The sequence below is a fragment of the Corvus kubaryi genome, unplaced genomic scaffold, assembly GCF_017639235.1.
Source record: "Corvus kubaryi isolate FWS band 111438036 unplaced genomic scaffold, C.kubaryi_AGA036_p1.0 65042, whole genome shotgun sequence".
Taxonomy (NCBI): Eukaryota; Metazoa; Chordata; class Aves; order Passeriformes; family Corvidae; genus Corvus; species Corvus kubaryi.
The window spans coordinates 13,757-34,171 of NW_024581717.1; the positions used below are offsets into that span (position 1 = coordinate 13,757).

General features: G+C 41.1%; 1 protein-coding gene across 1 annotated transcript in view; it reads right to left on the bottom strand.

The window, feature by feature from the left end:
* Positions 1-20,367, bottom strand: part of LOC121672921 (pyridoxal kinase-like) — a 34,050-nt gene extending 13,683 nt beyond the window's left edge. Inside the window, exons 1-2 of the mRNA XM_042045846.1 lie at positions 20,183-20,367; positions 2,071-2,125 (exon numbers count right to left, since the gene is read on the bottom strand). Of these exons, the coding sequence (XP_041901780.1) occupies positions 2,071-2,125; positions 20,183-20,269 (142 nt within the window). The 5' untranslated portion in view covers positions 20,270-20,367. The remainder of the gene's footprint in view (positions 1-2,070; positions 2,126-20,182) is intronic.
* Between the last annotated feature and the right edge of the window lie 48 nt (positions 20,368-20,415).

Sequence of the window (20,415 nt, forward strand, 5' to 3'; positions counted from 1 at the left end):
TTTCATTCGCTGCTAATTCCAAACTCAAAAACAGGGAAAAAAGGAAAGAAGGAAAGAAAGAATACCACGTCCAAAACCCCACACATTCTTCTACCTGTGCTCCCCTGGCATTCTTTCAGAAACTAAAGTTCACAGCTAGATTTTGAAGGAGGAGTCTGTCCTCCAGCTTTAATGATGACGACAGAAATGGTTCTTGTAAAATTTTGTTTTTATAGGAAAATCAAGTTCCCTTCACCCATTCACCCAGCACACAATGCCTGTGTATTGCAGGACAGTGCCAGACACAAGCTCTGCTTCCCTAAACCATGAGGTTGTGTGGCAAACTTTGGGATTTTTTAACAGATTTAGTAAAAAAACCCCAAAATTATAGGAAAAAAACCTGCAAAATGTGATTCCTAAACATCAGGAGTAGTTCCAGTATTTTAAAGACTTGTCATATTTGAGCTATTTTTGGGTTTGGGATGCTCATTTTGGTCTTCTTGTGGGAGGAGGAACCACTAATTTGTCGTTCCTTCCACTGTCTGCCAAACCTTGAATGAAACACTGGTAACCTTTCCTTGGCTGTGATACTATTAAAAACAAATTTAAAATCTTCTTTCTTTTTTGTTTTAAGAACCTGGTCACCCTACTAGTAATGTAATTTTCCCACCTTCAGACACATTCAGTTTATGGTCAATAAAACCTCTATTAAGCTCTTTCAACACCCTATAAAGCTGATTTACTCTTGAAACAGAAAGCCAACAAACAACACATACTCATGCATTTCAAGCACTGAGTAATGTGACATGAGAAAATTGCTTAATTTCTGGAAGATTACAACAGTTTTACCCAGCTATTGAAACCAAACAACAGAAAATCCCAAACTCCAAAACTAAGTACATTCTTTAAATAAACAGAAGTCACATCGAAGCATCTTTGAAAAACACAAGAGAACCTTTGTACTGTGCCAAAGGGTACAAGCAAAATAAGCAGATTTCTGCCTAAGCCAGGAAAGGCCTTGTTCCCTTGTTTAATTATTACCTTTTGTGCCTTTCCTCAACAAGCAGAGGTAGCTTTCAAGCTACCTTTGAAACATTAATTTCTTCTTCCCAAGGTGGCACTAAATTCCTTCTATGATAGGCATCTTACAACCTTTTGAAAGCTGCATGAAGTTCAACAGAGTAAGAGACTGATCTCTGTTCCAAAAATTAGTAGTTTACTAATAGAGCTGTACCTGTAGATACTAGAAAAATACCTCAACTTTTGCCTTCTTTTTTCTCTGTCAGAAGCAACTTTTGCTCTTTTCTAAGATGTTAAAGTCAGAATTTGCTCCCAGATTATTTTCTGAAGACACCTGTAGATTTTCTCTATCTAGAGTAACTCTCCTCTCAAACAACCTGCCACCACCAAGACAGCAGATGTGTCTCCAGTGATCCAAAAATAGCAAGTCACTTGGAGCTCCTTTATGGATGAAAGGTATTGCTAAAATAAATATAAATTTCAGCTTTCTTTTAAGAAATAAAGTCCTCTAGCACTGTGAGTATTAGGAAGTCTGAATGTCTTAGGTGACTGCATTGCATTCAGGCTTAGAGCTTCAACAAAAATACACCCAAATGTATTAACACCCTTCTTCCCACCAAGATGAAATTTTGGGATACTTGAGAGCCATCTGGCTGGACACATAGAGAGGAAACATTGGGTCTACCTCAGTATGCTTTTGATGTTTGGGTTGGTAATGGGACTATGACTCTCACAGGGCATAACTCACTGAAAACATCTGAAGACTCCCTTAGGAGTCTGGCTGTGTAAATGGCTGTATTTGTGTTATTTCACTATCTGAGTTAATTAGATTACTGCCTAACAAAAGAAAGTCATTCTGAAGGGCAGAAGAGGACATTACTACATCCATTGTATCAATGCCCTACTCCCATATCCAGGCTTCTGAGAGACTTGAATCAAAACATGAACATTACATTTCCATCCTGTATCGTGAAAATGTGAGTGAAAAGATGAAACCAATGTCCTCTCCACTGTCATGGGTGAGTGCTGAGTGAGTTCAGTGACTGTGGAGTAGTATCTGTAAAATTTTACCTGTGTGGTTTGAAAACTGGACAGAGTTCACCGTATCAACTTCAAATCCCAAAACCTGTAACAGAACACAGGAATATTTCTTTACTAACACAGCTTCGTTAATACGTTACCCATATCCCAAAACACAGGGAAGAACTCCTTGCTTCCCAGTGCATACTTCAAAATCTTGGGAGCTGAGTCAACAAACATGCAACATAAACAAACAGCCCAGTGCTCTACTACAGCAATGAACAGGGAACAAAAGTGCCGCCGGCAACAGCACCAGGAAAACAGCTCTGGATCCTCAGGCTGGAGTTCATCTGGGGATAAGGACACAGAGGCTGGTCCAGCAGCAGGCACTGAAACCTTCAAGAAAGCCTTGGCTGGCCTTTCTTGGCAAGAAAAGAAGTACAAGGTACTAAATTAATGCACAATATGGAGGGATGATGCTGTTGGCATTCCAGAAAAACGATTTTTCTAAAAGAAGGACAGAAGGATCTTAAAAGGGATCAATATTACAAGCCCTACTTGGATGTCACAATCAGTTTCTTTACAACTAAAAGAGAACAGAAAGAAATCACAGAGAATTAATTTGGGGTATGATTGGGCAATAAAGGGGAGAAAAAAACACAGAATAAAAAGAGCCTAAAGCATGCTCCAAAAGCCACCTGCTACATTGCATTACCAGCAATCCAAACACTGAAATATCCAATAATTTGCTAGTGCAATCAACATATATTCTTGTGCCCAAAAATATATAAATACTATCAAAATAAGAGCATCCAAGCAGGAGACAACAACTGAGGATTTTTAACCTGACAATACCTGTTTAATACACACAGGCATTGGTAGTCAAGCCATTTTTAGACATTTTTATGTGTCACACAAGGAATTCTAATGCAAAAGTGACATTAACAGTCTGACGCCGAGTCTTTGTTTCCACATCCAGCTTGCTCTGGGTAAGAAATCTCCTCAAAAGAAGAGCTGCTATGTATGGCTCAGTGAGTCATACTGGGAGATAACAGGAATGATGCACCACTGTGTATGATCCTCTTTCAGGCAATTTGCTGGGAGGGGGGAGTGAGGGAACAAAGCTTTTCCAGTCACGTTTTCCAGCGAGACTCACGCCTCTCCCTTTTTCGTCGTGAAGGCAACTCCTTCGCATAGATTAAAAACCTTTTGGGTGTCTGGTGCCAGACATTAGGCTTTCCCTGTGCCTGTACTTTCCCTCTGATAAGCCCTTTATTCCAATACCTGGCTACAAGATGGAGCTACGTGCTGTGACAGGTCGTTCCTTCTGCCTGCAGGCGCTACACTTCTGTTGTTTCACAGCTCACATCCACACAGATCTTCGTAGAATAAATCTCTTTTTTCAATATTTAGTAAAGGTTTCTGTTCCTTCCTCACCAGAAAGCAAAGTAATTTCGCATCAGTGGTACACAGAATGGTGGGTTAGTTACCTCAACCTGACCAGGTTCAAATTAAGCTCAGCACGTACACTCCCCCCAGGTTCTTATTTCACCTTGGTGGATTTTATTTTAAAGACCCAGGAACTGAACAGTTGAGAACATGACAACACTGCTATGACCTTAACCTTCATGTCTGGATATGCTCTTCAAGGAAATGAATGGGAATATAGCCTCTAACCAGACTGTCACCCCAAAATGAATTCCCCTCCCTGCAATGAACAGACCTAAGTTGTTATTTCCTTAAAGTATCTTGGCAACAATTGTGAATTAATCCATTTCTCTGCAACATTCAGATCACGTCTCTCCAACTACTTAACCCCTGAGACTACAGAACACACTTACTGTGATTTACTGACTAATCAGGTTTACTCTCAGTGCTTTAGGGAAGGAGAGCACGCACAGCTGCTGCAGGGAAGGCAGCTCTACAACACAGGGCAGCACTGTCCCAGATTGATGGCCACCAAAAAGAGCAGCCCTTCTTTAGTGTCCTCCCCACCATTAGTTATCATTTGATTTCTCAACCAGGTTTTCCACAGAATTAGGGATTTTTGGTTTGTTTTGGCCAGTTAATCTGCTTCAACCAAAAGATGGAAAAGTACAAGGGAAGCCAACTCTCTTGGAGACAGCCAGGTTAACTTCGCTGTACACTGGGTAAAACAGTAAATAAAATGCTTTGGAGAGTGGATGAAAAACCACAGACAGCTCAAATTCTGCAAGGGACCTTGGTATTCTGACTTTTTTCATCAAAACAAGCTAAAAAAAGCCTTTCAAGGTCTCCATAACAATCATTTACTGCTGTTAGTCTAGTCTGTCACAGTTTCTAAATTTGCTCTAAAGTTTTGTTTTGAATTAACATGTATGACTGAAGTCTAACACACCTAATTTTGAAACCTGATTCAACCCTCAAAATAACGGTTACTCCAATGCATTTCCTTTTATAAAGGTTAGTAGTAGAATAATCAAAAAGAATGCTAAAGTCATGTTAAGCCAGGTTGTGTACATTTCCAAGGCAAACTGCATTGAAAAGTCCCATGGAATTTAGTCACCAGAAGACGACCTGAAAACAGGACTGAGGTCCAAAAAGCAGCTTTTCACAGCAGTCACGTCTTCTAGGGCTACAGAAAAAACTGTGTCTCTATTTTGGTTTGCATAGTTCATTTTAATAATCTGATCATTTATGGCAGATAAGGAAGTGGTGTTTCCTTCCTCCAACCAACAGTTAAAAACCAGTGTTAGTGACTGTCATCCTTCATATCTAAAGGATGCCAGAGGCAGTTTCTGAGGCACTGAATGATGGACACTTTTCTTGCTTACAAGGGGAGCTGTGTTCAAAAGAAGTCTTGTTAAACCTTTTTGATACATATTCATACTTTCAATTTCTTGGGCAAAGCCAACTAAAAGCACTGATTTTGAGAGGGTTTTTTTAATTCATTAAGAATTTCTACTCAAACCAGAGGTTAAATAAATCTTAAGTGAAAGTTAACTAATCAGAAATACATTATTTTTGTATGTACAGACCCAGAAAACTGCCATCAGAGCAAATGAATTGAATCAGATAAACCATGCCAAAAAAGAGACTCAATCTCTCCCATTTGCACACAAAAGTAGCAACTATGACCTGAAAATACGTATTTAGTAGAATATCAACAATTTTTCTACTGTCATAAACCAGCAAGAATCAACCTTTTCTTCAGAAAACTATCAGAAAGTAAAAATTCAAAACAGGACTAAACTCAGTATATAAAATTTCTTGCTTGTGTACACACATTTGTGTGTACCTCTGTGTAAATAAACTGAGGGACTCACCCCACTTGGATTTTGCCTGTGGCAGAACAAGAGCCTTCAGATCATATTTGATCAGCATCAGGACTGAGCGTACTAAGAAATGCACTTCAATGTTTAATTTTTGCTTCTCTATACCAGCTTTACTCCATACCTCTGCTCCCTCCCCTGCCCCTCACAGCAAGGGTCCTGTGGTGATATTGCTGCCCCTGGTTTTAGAAATGTAGGTGACATCAGACACTGCAAGTGTCCAAGGGCTCCAGCTGCCAGGGACACACATCCCCTACACTGCCACCATCCTCTGATTTGGATCATCTGCTGTCCTACAGACCCTCCAGAAGAGAACAATTCCAAGTTTCCATGCTCTGCTGTCATGCTGTGTAAGCATCATTTGCCCACAGAACTGGAAATCTTGGGCAAATCTAAACCCAGAGCCAGTTTGGGTAAGGATGATAAGCGCTCTTCAAAGGAAAAAGATGACTGAGTCCATCCTAAATCTCTCAGCCCACAGTCTAAGCACATGTCAAATGTTGTTCATCTTAAGACCCAAACCATAGTTGCCTGGATCACATCATTCAGTGATATTTGCAATTGAAATCTCAGAGGAAAATGGGCAAATTTAATATATTTTCTAAGTATCTTCAAGCAAAGGAGGCAGAACTGTTACACTTCTAAAATTAAATCACGAAACATTAAAACTGGAGGAGTTCTGCGTTTGGAAGGCACAGCTGGCAGATCTGAGAGACACATTTCAGAAAAATATTTGCAAGATTAAATCCAAGTATGCACACCAGAGCAGAATGCATTAGAAGCAACAGCCAGCATGAAGCACATTATGCATGACACCAACTTTAGCCGAGTTCTTCATCACAGGTAATCGAAGGAAAGGGACAAATGTCAATTCAGTTCTTCCTCCAAGAGCTCTCCCAGCCTTGCAAATAGAAAGTGGGACCTGGGCAGGGACGTGGTCTAGAGAACCATCCAAATGCACCTCTTCAAAATAGCAAATATTCAAGGAAAAAATCAGCACACAAGAAAGGAAGAGACTTCAAAATACATGGACAACCTCTAAAGGTGTTGGCTCTTTTGGAAAAGAGGATGGACAGCCTAGTTTTCCTAAAAGCAGAGAAGTAATTTAAACTTATATCCAGCCATGAAGCCACAAATAAAAAGTCAAGAAATGGGTCTCCAACAGGACTAAAATTTTACAAGAGACACCAGCTGTTTCACTGGTAGAGCAACCTAAAGGTCTAGACAGACAGAAAATGTCTTGAGTTGGGTAAGTTACATAAACAGCTGGATCTCAGTTAGGGTTCACCTCTAACCATGCAATCCTTTGGACTGTGCTACTGCATTAATTAAACCTTTGTTTAAAATTTACAGTCTTCCCCTTCTTTCCAGAAAATATTTCAACCACGCATACACTGAAACATGTTACTTCTTCACCACAACAAACCAGTGCCTAAAATTGTTAGAAATCAAATATTAAAATCATACATTCCAGAGGAGAGCCTCAGTTGTTACGTAAAGGGGAGGTCGAAAAACAAGAAGAAAACCATTTCACAGTATGGAAAATTGGGAGTGTAGCAACAGAGAAATGAGCAGGAAGATTTTGAAGCAAATGCAACATCTGAAATTCTGTTTTAATGATTGCCAACCTTTATGTTTATATTTGTGTAATCTACATAATGTACCAATGGTCTGGAGACAAATAAAAGTACTCATTTCTACCTCCTAATCCTATTTGGTATCTGATTATTAACACCTCTAGAGTCAGAAAACTGTTAACTTCAAAGATCAGCTCTGCCTCAGAGTAAATATTAATATAAATTCTCATTTAATAATTTTATTTACTCTCAGAAATGTGAAAAGCTGTTACTGAACTGCTTCTGTTTAAAATTTGTATTGCAGCTTTACTATGCTCCTTCAAGAGAAAGAAGTATATTTTCAAAAGTGTCACACACTTTGTAGTACTCAAGAAATTCTCCTTTTTTTGTTGTTTGTATGCAGTTTGGGGAGGAAAAAAGAAGGTGGGTTTTTTTAAAAAGAAGTGTCTTATATCTTCTAAGTGTGTGAGAACAACTGTCACTTGAATTACACAAGCTTCTGAACTGAACTATGTTTTAGTGGTTTCCAGGGTACTAAACATTAGAAACAACAACAACAAAAAAATCCCAATTTCCAGTGCATGATATGTACATATTCAGAGAAAGGGGGCTCAGAGGGGGCTGAGATGCTGTGGGATTGCCATCCTTGGAGGTTTTCAAGACCCAAGGAGGGCGAAACCCCTGAGCAGCCTGGGCTGAACTTAGTGCTGCCCAAGCTTTGAGCCAGAGGCTCCTGAGGTCTCTTCCAGCCTGGGTCATTCCATCATCCAGTGACACAATTACATACAAAAACCTCAGCTTTATCCATTGTGGAACTCCATGTGTAAAATCACACAAAATATCACCAGCGGCTCCCCATCCTAAAGTTCTGGTTCTAAGGATAAAGCCCAGGGGTACTCTGTGTTTACACTATTAACTATGCCAGCTTTGACAGTAAAGATAATATATCCTTTGCTGTTAAATGGCCAGTGGACCAATTTAACTAGAATGCTTTAGTTTGTACTTAATTTAAACAACCTTAGAGAACAATGACCTAGTTCTGCAAGAATGAAATTCAATTAAAACCACCTCTCTACTCTGCAACATGACCGGTATATATTGCCCTCTTAGGGCACTGGCTTTGTGCCTCCAGTGGCATTTCATTTTAAGGTTTGAAATTAAAACCACAAAGCAGTAATGCAGCTCACGTTAGAGGAAAAATCTGGAACGAGGAAAAGGCAGAGGGAAAAATAAACAGAACAGGGTAAGAAAAGAAAAACCCCAAAGTCTGTATAAAACCAGACTGTGTGGACCTGCGTATGTGTTTCTTCCATAGTATTTATGTTCCTGATACATGTTCATAGGTTGCTATCTATACTTCGTGGAATAAAGCCAAGACCTCCATCCAAACTCTCCAGCTCCTTCAAAGTTCTTAATTTTGGAAAACATTAGCTTTACCATACCAGAACATATCAAAACCAATTTTCTCAGATGAGTCCCCAAACCAAACAGTTTCTAAACCACAAATCCAGGAAAGTATCAGTAGCTGAAGTTGTAAATCAAGCTCAGCTGTCATTCATACAAATTCTTTTATTGTGAACACAAGGCACCTTGGGTTTTTTTAATGATCTGAGCTACAAATTTGACACCAGTAAAAATCTCACAACTCTAAAAGATGAGTTTATCTCTAAGGGAAAGTTTGATAGGAAAATGGCACAGAAAAATGGTTAAAAAGTAAGAAGGAAGAAGGTTCTGCTAACCAGGAGAAGAAAACCTTTGGCTTTCATGCATCCAGTTCTCCCCAAAACAAATGCAGCCTTGTATTATAACACTTAACTTCTTTGCACCTCAGCTCTTCTGCTTCATAGCAAGATACTTTTTTTGCAAGTAAAACTTTTATGGAAAAAGGACGACTCTTTTTCTAATTAATATTCAAATGATGAAACATCCTAGCCAGGCATGTCCTGTCCTTTGTGCCAACAAATGGTAACAGACTGATGAGTTAGAGCAAAGTAGGAGTAAATACTAAAAAAAGCAACAATTATAACACACATCATCAAATGAATCAAAACCACCCAGATCTCTCAGCCTGTGCTTGTAAGAGAGTTGATCCAATCCTCTAATCATCACACCATGAAGTTGTGTCTAATTTTTAAAAATTAATGGCAGCACATGACAAGCCATGGGGCTCCACAGAAAGAAAAAAAAAGTCCTCAGCTTCAAAAGCCTGTCAAACTTTCCAAGCACTGGGGAGTACTTTGATTTATATCATTTAAGGCACCCAGCAGCATTTCAAAAAACAAGTGAATATTTAAGAGCAAATCCTGCATCTCAAATATGTACAAACACACAAAATACAAATATTCCCCCCTGCCCTGATAGTTTTATTAACACCCTGTGAGGTTTATCTCAACTGTGGCATCAGTCAAAGGACAAATTTTTATAGCACAAAGACGTACGTAAACCATGGGGGTTACCAAGACTAACTACACACAATTTAGGAGGAATTTTCAAAAAATCTTGTGATAAGGCTCCAAATTGCTGACTTTTAGCAGAGCATGGGTACAATCCACAAACTGAATTAGCCAGGAACGCCTGTCTTTGTGTAAAAAAAATTACTGTATCACATAAACCAAATCCATTCTATTCCTCCAACTTTATGTATATATATATATATAAAAGCCAAGCTTAATTGAAAGACATTAACAGAATTAATTTCACTACCACGGTTAAAATTACCCTGTCAAACGAGGTAATAGAGGTTTGGGGTGTTTTTTGCCAAGTAATGGCAGCAATACTTTCCAATAAGAAAGCCTCTGTGTCAGGGCATGAATTGCTCTATGTATCCATTGTATTACAAGCTGTTTGCAATAATGTCCTACAGTTTGGAACTTCACCTCACACAGCCATCACTGCAGTTCCAATGAACATCACTGCTCCACTGTATTCCTCTGGAGATGGCAGAGAAACATGTTTTAAAAGGCTGCATTTCTCTAATCAAACTAACTTGGAATGGAGGAAAAAGAAAAATTTCCCAGTTGCAGCTTGTGCCTCTCACTGTGTGCCAGCTCTTTCACTTAATTGCATCTCCTTCCATTTGCTGCTGAACCAAAAAAACATACAGAAAAGTGCAGAAAAGTAAAAACACTAGTTCAGTTTGAGAAATAGGAACTTGGGAAAAAGAAAAGGCAAGTCCTGACAATTAGTGTAGCAGGAATAATTGCTGGCGTGGGCTGATAAACTGAATTGAAACTGCTATTGACTAACCCAATCTATTTTTCTTCTGAGCTTTTAATAAGGCACACCAAATAGCTAAAGAGAACTCTGTACATATAATTAAGCTGTATTTTAACGCAGCATTTGACAAGGTACTGCAAAGAAAAATCACTAAGATACTGGGGATATTGTGCCAGGATAAAAATACTAGAGCAAATAAACTGGGGACAGGGATGCTGGACATGTTATTGGTGATTTATTAACAGACCACTTCAAATTGTAAGGTTACAAACGACTATTACAAAACAGACAGTAAAAATATACACCAGATGACCTTGAGAAAATGTAAGAAAGACATTAAACTATTAGAGAGCATCCAAAGGAGGGCTATGAGGATTGTGAAGGGTCAGGAGGGGAAGCCTTATGAGGAGCTGGGGTTGTTCAGCCTGGAGGAGACTGAGGGGAGACCTCAGTGCAGTTACAAGTTCCTTGTGAGAGGCAGAGGAGGGGCAGGCACTGATCTCTGCTCTGTGGTGACAGTGACAGGACCCGAGGGAATGGCCTGAGGTTGTGTCAGTGGACGTTTAGGTTGGATATCAGGAAAAGGTTCTTTCCCCAAAGTGTGGTTGGGCACTGGAACAGGGCTTCTTTCTTGAATGACACTCCTTTTTTTTACCACTGATCAACTGCATACCAATTTTCAGGATTTGTAAGTTGACTTCAGCATTGGACACCACAGAGGACATTGTAAAGACTGGAGCAGAAAACAAATCCTCTCTCTTCTGCCAGAGCAGACTACAATTTTTGTCACAGTGCTCTGGCAAAATTGGTACTCACTGAGAATTTGCTGATGGGCTGATCTAGCTGTAATATCATGACCATCTGAATAGAAAAGACTAGAACAGCCTGAGACTGCAGTGAATCTGTTTTCAAATAATTTATTGATTTTTCTGAAAAGGCTTGCAATGGAAGTACTTACCTGAATCATAATTAGGCCAAATTCAAGATTTACCAGTAATGCCTTAAAGATGCTTTTCCAAATAAGCTTTGGAGACACAGGAATACTTCAGAGCAAATACAACCAGGTCACTAATTTTTCTTTGCACCTGGACAGACTGATTGACATGCACTACTAACTGTTCAGTGCAGGATACTCAGATCACACAAAACATATGCCTTTATCAAAATTCCCTCTCAGGCATTATGTCCAGCACAAAGAAATTTCTTGTCCTACATCATGACCATTTTTCCATAGGCTACTCAACAAACAGCCTCTTGTGCCTGCAAGACACACACTCAGCACTACTCCCTGCATCACAACAGATCAGGATCCAGATGACTGCAGGGTCAAAAGATTTGTGGTAGAGCTGCTCTATTGACCTTCCTATGGGCAGGGGGCCATTCCTGCCATCTGGAGTAGTATTAAGTGATGGATCTGCAAGACATCCATTTTTAAAGGTTAAGGCCAGTGAAAAACAAGAAAAAACTTGTTTCTGCTGCTGTTTTCCTGTTTGTTCTTCCCACTAAAGGACGAACATAAAAATAGCAGAACGACGTGGTGCTGTGGGTGTCTGCCTGCCTTCCAACCAAGAAACAAATTCCACCTGACGCTGTTTACTGTTAGGTACCAGTGACTTTGGATGCTGATTTCAGACGGAGAAGTAGGTTCACTGCAGATTTCAGATTTATCATCTTCATGCTGCTTCCTTCTACACTTGGATGTAATTTGACAAAAACACCATACTGTCACTGCAAACTCCTGCCAGCTGGAATCCTGCAGTGCTACACGAGAAAGTTTGCAAACACTGAGGAGAGGCAGACACAGACAGCAGCAACAGGTTCAACAGGCGTGGAAATTATCTCTTTTATTTTAGTGAATGAAATGGGGGGGGAGGATCCCACAGCACATTCTTTTCCTCTGATTTTTACTTTATTTTTAGTCCTGCTGTTCATATTTTGGCTAGCCAGGTCCCTAACCACTAGTCCATCAGCAAGGTGTGGGCAAGCACATTTTGTACATCTAAGGTGGAGTTACCCTACAAGAGAGAAATTTGTTTTATCCAGCACAGGCTTTATGTGGACTTCTTAGACAGACTGTGAATGGATCCCACTCTCCCACCACAGGTTTAGATGTTCAATTGCATGGTAAGAGATACTTGGAGGTGCCACAGTATGTGAACATCAGACCAAGGCCACACATGGGAAGAATGAAGCTTCTGGAGGACGGATGTCTCACCACTTCCTTCAGAATTAGCAGATGTCTTAGGGAAGAGTACTCTGAAAAATGTTTCCTTCAGCAGATGCCAGGTGCAGGAGCCTGGGGCTTGCTCCTGCCCTGGCACTTCAGCTATGCCAAAAGAGCTGTCTGTGGGGCTATGTTAGGGAACTGAATCAGGATATTGGCTCTCAAAATAAACACTCACTCTCTTCTCTTCCATTTTTGCCAAGTCATTTATAACCTGGATGGCTTCTCAGAGCAGTTTACCACATGGCCTCACAAAATGACTTTCCTTGGAGCACTGAAGTGGACACAAAATAGTGCAGGTGGAAGGACCAGCTGGCAGGGGTAAGGCCAGAGCAATTGCTTCTCAATCTGGCTTCTCTACTGAAACCAGCAGATTTCAGTACCCTACACGACAGGTGACAATATAAAACTTCTCAAATTTAAACACTAGCTTGCCCTGTATTTGTTTGGTTGTTGTATGAATGGGCAGAGGCACAATGTTACTTCCATTATCTCCAGTGAGAACAAAACAGCTGGGTTTTAAAAAAACTTTTGTTTTCATTTTTGTTAAATGCTCAGAGTTGTGTTGATAATTTCTCACAGATAGTGTGGTGCTCACCCCTGTGAGACAGGGGCTGTATCCTGCCAGAAAAATGAGAGTAACACAGAGAAGACGGATGGAAAAAGACTTTCCTTCACTGTAACCTTGTTCAGTAGTACTCATCACCCAAAACAAATGTCATAAAATACATGAAGATACACAGATTTATAAAATATACATATATTTAATTTGTTTAGATTTAGGCCAGATTTTACTAAATACATGACCATAAGCTCCAGTGTACAATTCTGCAAATCAGTATTGAATTTTGAGAATTTGCCAATGATTTTTTTTCTGTTGTAACTTACTTTGTTTTTCTTTCCCCTTAGAGAAGGTGGAGACAGAATTACCATATAGAGCAGCTATGATAAACGTGGCAAAATTCAGGAAGAAAACAAATAATTTAGTATTAACAATAAAGGGAATATGAAAGTATGGCTTTATTGGCTAGTGATCTACCAAATGAAGCAAGAGAAAAAATGTTGTTGTATTCTGATATTGTGGGACAGACCAGCACTGCACTTCCTTGGATGTTTTCAATGCATACTGTTCTTGAAGGCTGTCATGGATTCCTCCCTTCAGCTTATTAATGTCACTGATAGCTGTGCCATCCTTGCAGGAGATTTCCACACAGTTCCTCTTCTGAGAGGTAAAACATGACTGGACCCCGCAGTGGGGAGAAGGGGAATAGTTGTGGCCAGACTGGAAGAGTTCTGCAGGTCAGGAAAACCATTTACTGCTGGTTTTGGGACCCACTGCATCCACAGATCAGAAAGCAGCTCTCCAGCTTTTGTTTTGCCACAGGGGAGAGACTTTCCATTTTCCAGTGTGTGCTCTAGCACCTCCTCAATCCCACAAATCCAGCTGGCACGAGGTGTTTTGCATTCCCAAGACAGCAAAGTTAAATCACCATGCAAGGATTTCTACTCAGCCCAAACTATGCCATATGCTTAAAGTTTACAAAGGATGACAGAGGGTGAAGAGAAGTTTGTTTTGTTTTTAAATGAACCACAGAAGAGGTTCTGGTATCTCAGTTTGCTCTCCTGCTCTATGGATAATTGTTCCAGATGTTAAGGGAACTGGAGCTCAGAGGTGTCACGGCTGAATTAACATGAACAAATACGAGTCCTGAACAAAGGCTTGAAAAATTTCAGGTAGTTCAGCACAGTAGTATTTTTTTAGCTATGATAAGTCACCTCACTGCTGCCAAGCCACAAGATGATGAACTAGTCTGGCTTCTCCTGGGGCTCATATTATCTATCAGCACAGACCTCCTTGGCATGTTTCAAACATTATGCTCATCATATACATATTTTTTCTCCTCTGTATATATTACTGTGCAGCTGCACACTCTACTGCATATAGTAATTTCAGAAGAATGGACATTTTATGTCCCAGGACTAATGTCCAGCTCCTCACATTAACCTTGCCTCACCAACTCCAGCCTGTTTTCCATACAACACGAGCAACTGAAGTGGAACTTCCATTTGCATTCATTCAGACTAAAGAAGCTGAAAATACCTGCCTGGTATGTGTTCAGTCAGCCATGGATAATGCTGTATCCCTTATCTAAAATGACTAAATATGCTTTTCAAGGAAAAGTGACCATCATTTTTTGGATATAAATAGAAAAAGTGAATAGTAAAAGACAACAGTTTACTTAAAGGGACATTTTAGAGATCTACCAGTGACTTTTTATGTCCCCCGTTTTTCTCAGGTGTACCTTTGTACAATTCACATATATACAACTAAAAATTTGTTTTATTATTTCAAACTATACTTTTGTTTTTAATACATTTCCATACATTTTAACATGGAATTAACTTTAACTTGAAGCCCTTTTTCTCTCCCCAGAAACCTGATCACTATTCACTGTTATCTGTCCCTGTTTGTTTATACACAGAAATATATGCTCTCAACTGTTTCATCCAGAGCAGAAATATGACATCAACTACTGGAAGAATTAAAAAAACCCTCTAAGACTTACAGACAGAAACTAAGGCCATTCCTAATACAAAAATGCCCTAAGCAAGTAAACACTTGCTACTGAGTCTCTGAGTACATTATATTCCCCACACAAACAGTGCAAATCCACCTCTAGGCAAGGCTTTCCAGTCTTTTAATAAGATTTGCAATTTCTTGACAACTCCATTTTTCTTCCAAAGACAGTGGGTGAATCAGGGTGAAGTATTTTTGCTTCCTCTCAAGTCAAATATTTGCATGTACTGTAGACACCAAATGGGATCCTCCTCATCTTTTCCTTTTGCTGTGTTGAGATAGATGAAAAGATTACATTTATGTCAAAAATTATTTGTTCACTACACATCACTACACACACTCCAGGGTAACTACTGTATCAAATACCAGTATATGCACCTGCACCGTTCAAACTTTCACAATTTACTATGAAGAAGTCAGCAAATTATCATAATCATCAATCATTCTAAATATTTATAATCTTATTTTTTAAAAACTTAAAATGCCAACTGGTCAACTGGCCCAGTACACACATTGCACAATAACTTTTAATGCATTTTATACTGCTTTTTGCAGCTTTACAACTGTGTTATACAATCAGCCTGTGTGAACATCCCTCGGCATTTCTGTATTTTCATGACAAAGACTTATTTAACAAGCTGCCACTATTGAGTGACTTGTAGGAACAGCTAGGAATCCCACAGTCACACAGACCTGACCTTGGATGAGGATGGTTCAGTCAGTCCCACTCTCTGTTCATTAGAGGCTCTGCCCAGCCATTCAGAGTCCACAGCACATCTGCAGCCCCAGCTGCATTTCCTTTAGGCAGGGTGAAGCGACTCTAATTTTTTAAGCTGATTATTTTGCATTGTAGCTGAAAAGATTCCATTAGGAGTTCGAAAAGCAAATGGAGGTCTCTTTGTTTAGAGTTGTGCACAAACATAAACTCCTGCTGTTAAGTAAAAGCGAGATCTCAGTAGCCTCAGTCTGGTCTATATCAAAGTTTAAGAGCTGAAAGTGACACACACACCCCTTGTTGTTGTTGTTGTCTTTTGATTATGATCTACTTTCTTGTCCCTCCCAGTCCTGTCCAACTCGCCTTCCCTCCCAGCTTACCATGCAGGTGGAAAGTCCATCTCCTACAATCTTCTGAGAGGTTCAAAGTTCTCTCAGTGCACCTGAGCTGACTTCATCTGGACAAGCACTTCTGGAAAGGTCTGCTAAAGCTTCTCCCTAGAAATCCAGACTGCCAGGTGGGGAACCACCTTGTTTGGACTTTTTGGATTACAAGTCTTTTTCAGGGCCTCGCCTTGTGCAAGGTATTCACCAGACTTTTGCAGCTATGTGTGCTGACATCCACATAAGAAGCAAATGCTCTTTACACAGCTTTGAACAAGCCTTCTCAGAGGGGTTGTGAATTTTTTTATGTCTTGGGTTGTTTTTTTAAATTCGTTCAGCCCTTATCTACCTTTCTTAAAAGAACAAAGGCAAGGGGAAAAAGCATGCTTCCACAAACTTCATTTGAAGTATGATTCTAGAGCAATAATTATTGTTTCAGATATGCAATTTAGGACAATCTTTGGGTATTACAAAGACCAAATGCATTCTTTCATCTTTGTATTTATTATTTGTTTAAGGTTTAGGTTTGCTCAGCCTTTGATCTGTAACAAAAACAAGGGCTACACAGAACATTTCTTATTGTTACTCTGTAAAGACTTTTGATTGATTCATCCTTGTTCTGACTCATACTATTAACACAATAGCAGAGTTAGAAAAAGAGTCATCTTAAACAAGAGATGCACTTTATCTTTCTACATAATACTAAATCCATTTGGCTATACTTGTCAACAAAATGAAGAAAAAGAAGTCTTAAACTTTTTTGCTAAGGCAGTAGATAATTAGCAAAGATCTACTGATACCGGTTTTGGTCTTAGCATATACTGGACAAAGCAGTTCAAGACCGACTCTAAATATCAAAGAAATTACCATCTGTGCTGCCCAAAGTTGTTTTCCCATCTTTTCTGCAATTAAGAAGGAGCTAAAAATGTAGACTTACTGTTTTCTTTCCAGAGGAGAATTACCGAGAACTAGTCTGAGAATCACCAGTCCTTCTTAATACCTGGACAACTATTTCCATTTAGCAGGGGGAAAAAAAGTTAAAAAGAAAATAAAGTAATTTAACAGATTTCAAAAGGCCATTTTATCCTGTACTGTAGAGACTGTTTATGGTGTGTTCTACAGTTCAGGACAGACAATTTCATTCTCCAGATCCAAATGATTAATGGTATTTGTCTAAGCTTTTAGCTACGTCTTCAAGGTAAGCAGCTATAAAAGGAAGTCAGGAATTAAATACTCAAAACAGAGGCACAAGTTTCTCAAATTCTACGAGTTCTCAAATTCTAAGGAAAAAACCATGTATGATGAAAGTGTCACGATGAAAACATACGTTTTTATTTTATATCATAAAAACTATGACAAATGTTAGTCAACATCAGAAACATTTAGAAACTTAGAAACATTTTTTTGTGTTTTAAAATAAATTATCTGACTGACAGTGGCAACTCCTCAAGTTAATGTACACCCTACTGCTCTTCCTCTCTTAAATGCTGGACAGTCCTGAACCACTTCTGATACTAAAAGCTCAGAACATACAACTGTGGAATAACTTAACAGTATTTTAAAAGTAATTCACAAGTACCTTCAGAACTTTTTAAAGAGGTACTAAGACCATGCAAGTAAAAACTATTTAAACTCTTGACAAGGCAGAATTCAAAGCAGTGCTGAGGGCAGTTCACTTTCTGGCAAATCCAGGTGCACATTTCCTCTATGACCTTATTAGTTAATCTAGACTGTCTAATTACTTAAATGTATTTTAACCTGAAATGGTGTAAAGAGTTCTAACATTTCTCACTTAGCTCTATTACTTACATTACTATAACTGCTCTAATATATGGTACAACTCTGTTTTGCTGTGTTTGCCACATAGAAAGCATTTACCACACACTCCACAAAGGAAGTTTTTCCACATACCTTACCTACGTTTTAAATGCTTTAGCTTTTACTTTAGTGGAAGCCTGACAAAATGCAACCAACTGGTTAAAAAAAGACCTTAAAGAATTCTGTGCAGATTGCTGGCTATTGATAATAATGTCATAGATTTCCACCAAAGATTGGGTTATGAAAGTATGAGTGACTTTCAGAGAAGTCTGCAAAGAGCAGGTGAAACCATGGCTGGTTTTCTACTTGGATGCTGCTGTCCAAATGCAGATTCCTGAACTGTTGTGTCAGGATTTCAGCCCATCAGACCTCACAAGCACATGGACACATTTATCTACATACACCCTGCCCTGCAAACTAAAAACTGAGGAGCTCCGAAGGGAGCCTCACTTAACTGGTTCAGAAAACTAAACCAAGAAGAAGAGAATGGGAAATAAAAGCATGCCAGAGTTGCACCCATCCTCAAGAACAGATACAGGTATCATTTTTATCCCTATATAAAAACAATAACAGAGAAAGACCCAGGTTTTTAATTCTCTTCCTTCTTTCAAGGAAACAAAGAAAAGCCAAGTTTCACTTGCTGGCACCTTGCCCCATCTGATGTCCAAGTAAAACAAGCGTTTAGATAATTTTCCAGCAAGCACAATATCACTAAGGGCTGCCTCCATAGGATTTGCAAGTGCAGCCTGTAATGGCAGTTTGGCTGCTCTCCAAGTAAATTTCTTTTCCTCCCACCCCAGAAACTTCTTGCTATACTATACACTGAGGAGCACTATACAGCATGAGTGTGACAGCCTCCTAAACACAACCCAGTAACAGCATCAACAGGACTTTTTAAACTCCAGTAGTATCTTATACTGTCATAGCCAAGGAACTAAAGACACTTTCCAGGAGCCCATCTGCCAGGGTTACACAGCTCATGTGTCAGACAGGTTGAGGTACAAAAGAGTAAAGAGAACCTTTGACAGAGAATTTAAATGGAGAGAGAGAACAGTTTAAGAGACTGGAGATTTCTGGAATAAGTATTACTGTGTGCTCTTTTGCAACACAAAAATTGAAAGGGGAAGTAAAATTGCGAGATCATTTTGTTAAGAAAGGAGGGACAGGGGGCCTGCAGCTCATGACCTTTCTGGCTTGGAGCTCTACATACTCGTATTTTCCTACAATACTCAGATTACATACCTACATCACCCTTTCACCATACATTAATTTTCAAGACACTTGGTTACATTATAACTGGATGGTGATAGGGAGGTGTGACACTGCTTGTTGCAGGCTGGATCTCACTTGCATCATTTATCACAGTACATCACCTCTCCTGTTAGCCAAATGAGTTACACCATCGTTCGGTAAGCATACACCAAGATAACCAATGTCACAACACACCATGTTCTGGTAATGAGGTTCTTAGAGAGCTCCATACAGACTCGCGTTGTGTCAAGGCACAAAGACCTCTTGATGGGGAGGCCCTGGATTAGCCCTTGGGGATACAGACCCTTCCCAAGAGCCAATAGTGTGATGTGCAAAGTCTCACCAGCGGAGACATCCAAGCAAACAACTCTGAAGGCAGCACATGACAGCCGTGAAGGCCAAGATCCAATTACACCCTCGAGTCCCGGGCCATGTCAGGAGCTTCTCTGGTCCTGCCATGCACAGTCATTAAGTGGCCCTTACACCCCACTACGACTTCCCCAGACCCTCCGGGGTGCGGGATCACCCAGCCCCACCGACCCCGAGGGCAGGCGGGGCTTAGCTGGGTGCCAGCACAAGGACACCGGTGCCCCGAGTCCCCGGCACGGGACACTGCGATGACCCTGCCTTAAGCGGCAGGAGCCCCGGCTGGATGCGCCTGTCGGCGGCAGCGGAGCCGCCCTCATCCCGGAGCCGGCGCAGGCAGCGCAGTGCCGAGCAAACCCACCAGCAGCACCCCCGGCTCCCCCTCCCCTGCCGAGCCCGCTCGCCGTGCCACAGCCCCAGAAGGAACTGCGTTAACGGGAGCGGCGCGGAGCCGGCGGGAGGCGCAGCCGCAGCGGCCGCGGGGTGCGCGGAGCCTCGGGACGGGCACTGCCGCCGGCACCGGGGCGCCGGGGAGGGTGCCCGTGCGGGCATCTCCCCGCCGTGCCCTGACCTTACCTCCCCTTGGCAGGGGCCGCCCGGGCGCCGGAGCCCGCCGGGCAGCGCTGCCGTCACACCGCCCGCCCGGCTCCCCGCGCCGCCCCGCAGGGAAGAGCGGAGGAGGAGGAGGAGGAGGAGGAAGAGGAGCAGGTCCGCGCCCGCTCACCTGCAGGGGGAAGGTGGCCGCCTTGTTGCCCACGTAGCCGCGGACGACGTGGCTCTGGATGGAGAGCACCCGGCACTCCGGCTCCATGGCTGCGCTGCCCGCGCGCCTGCCCGCGCCGGGCCGACGTGGCGGCGCCGGGAGCAGGAGCGGGGGGCGGAGCGCGGCCGGCGTGACGCGCTCGCCCTGCCCGCCTGTCACACACCCGCCGCGGCAGGGAGGCAGGCGGGGAGGCG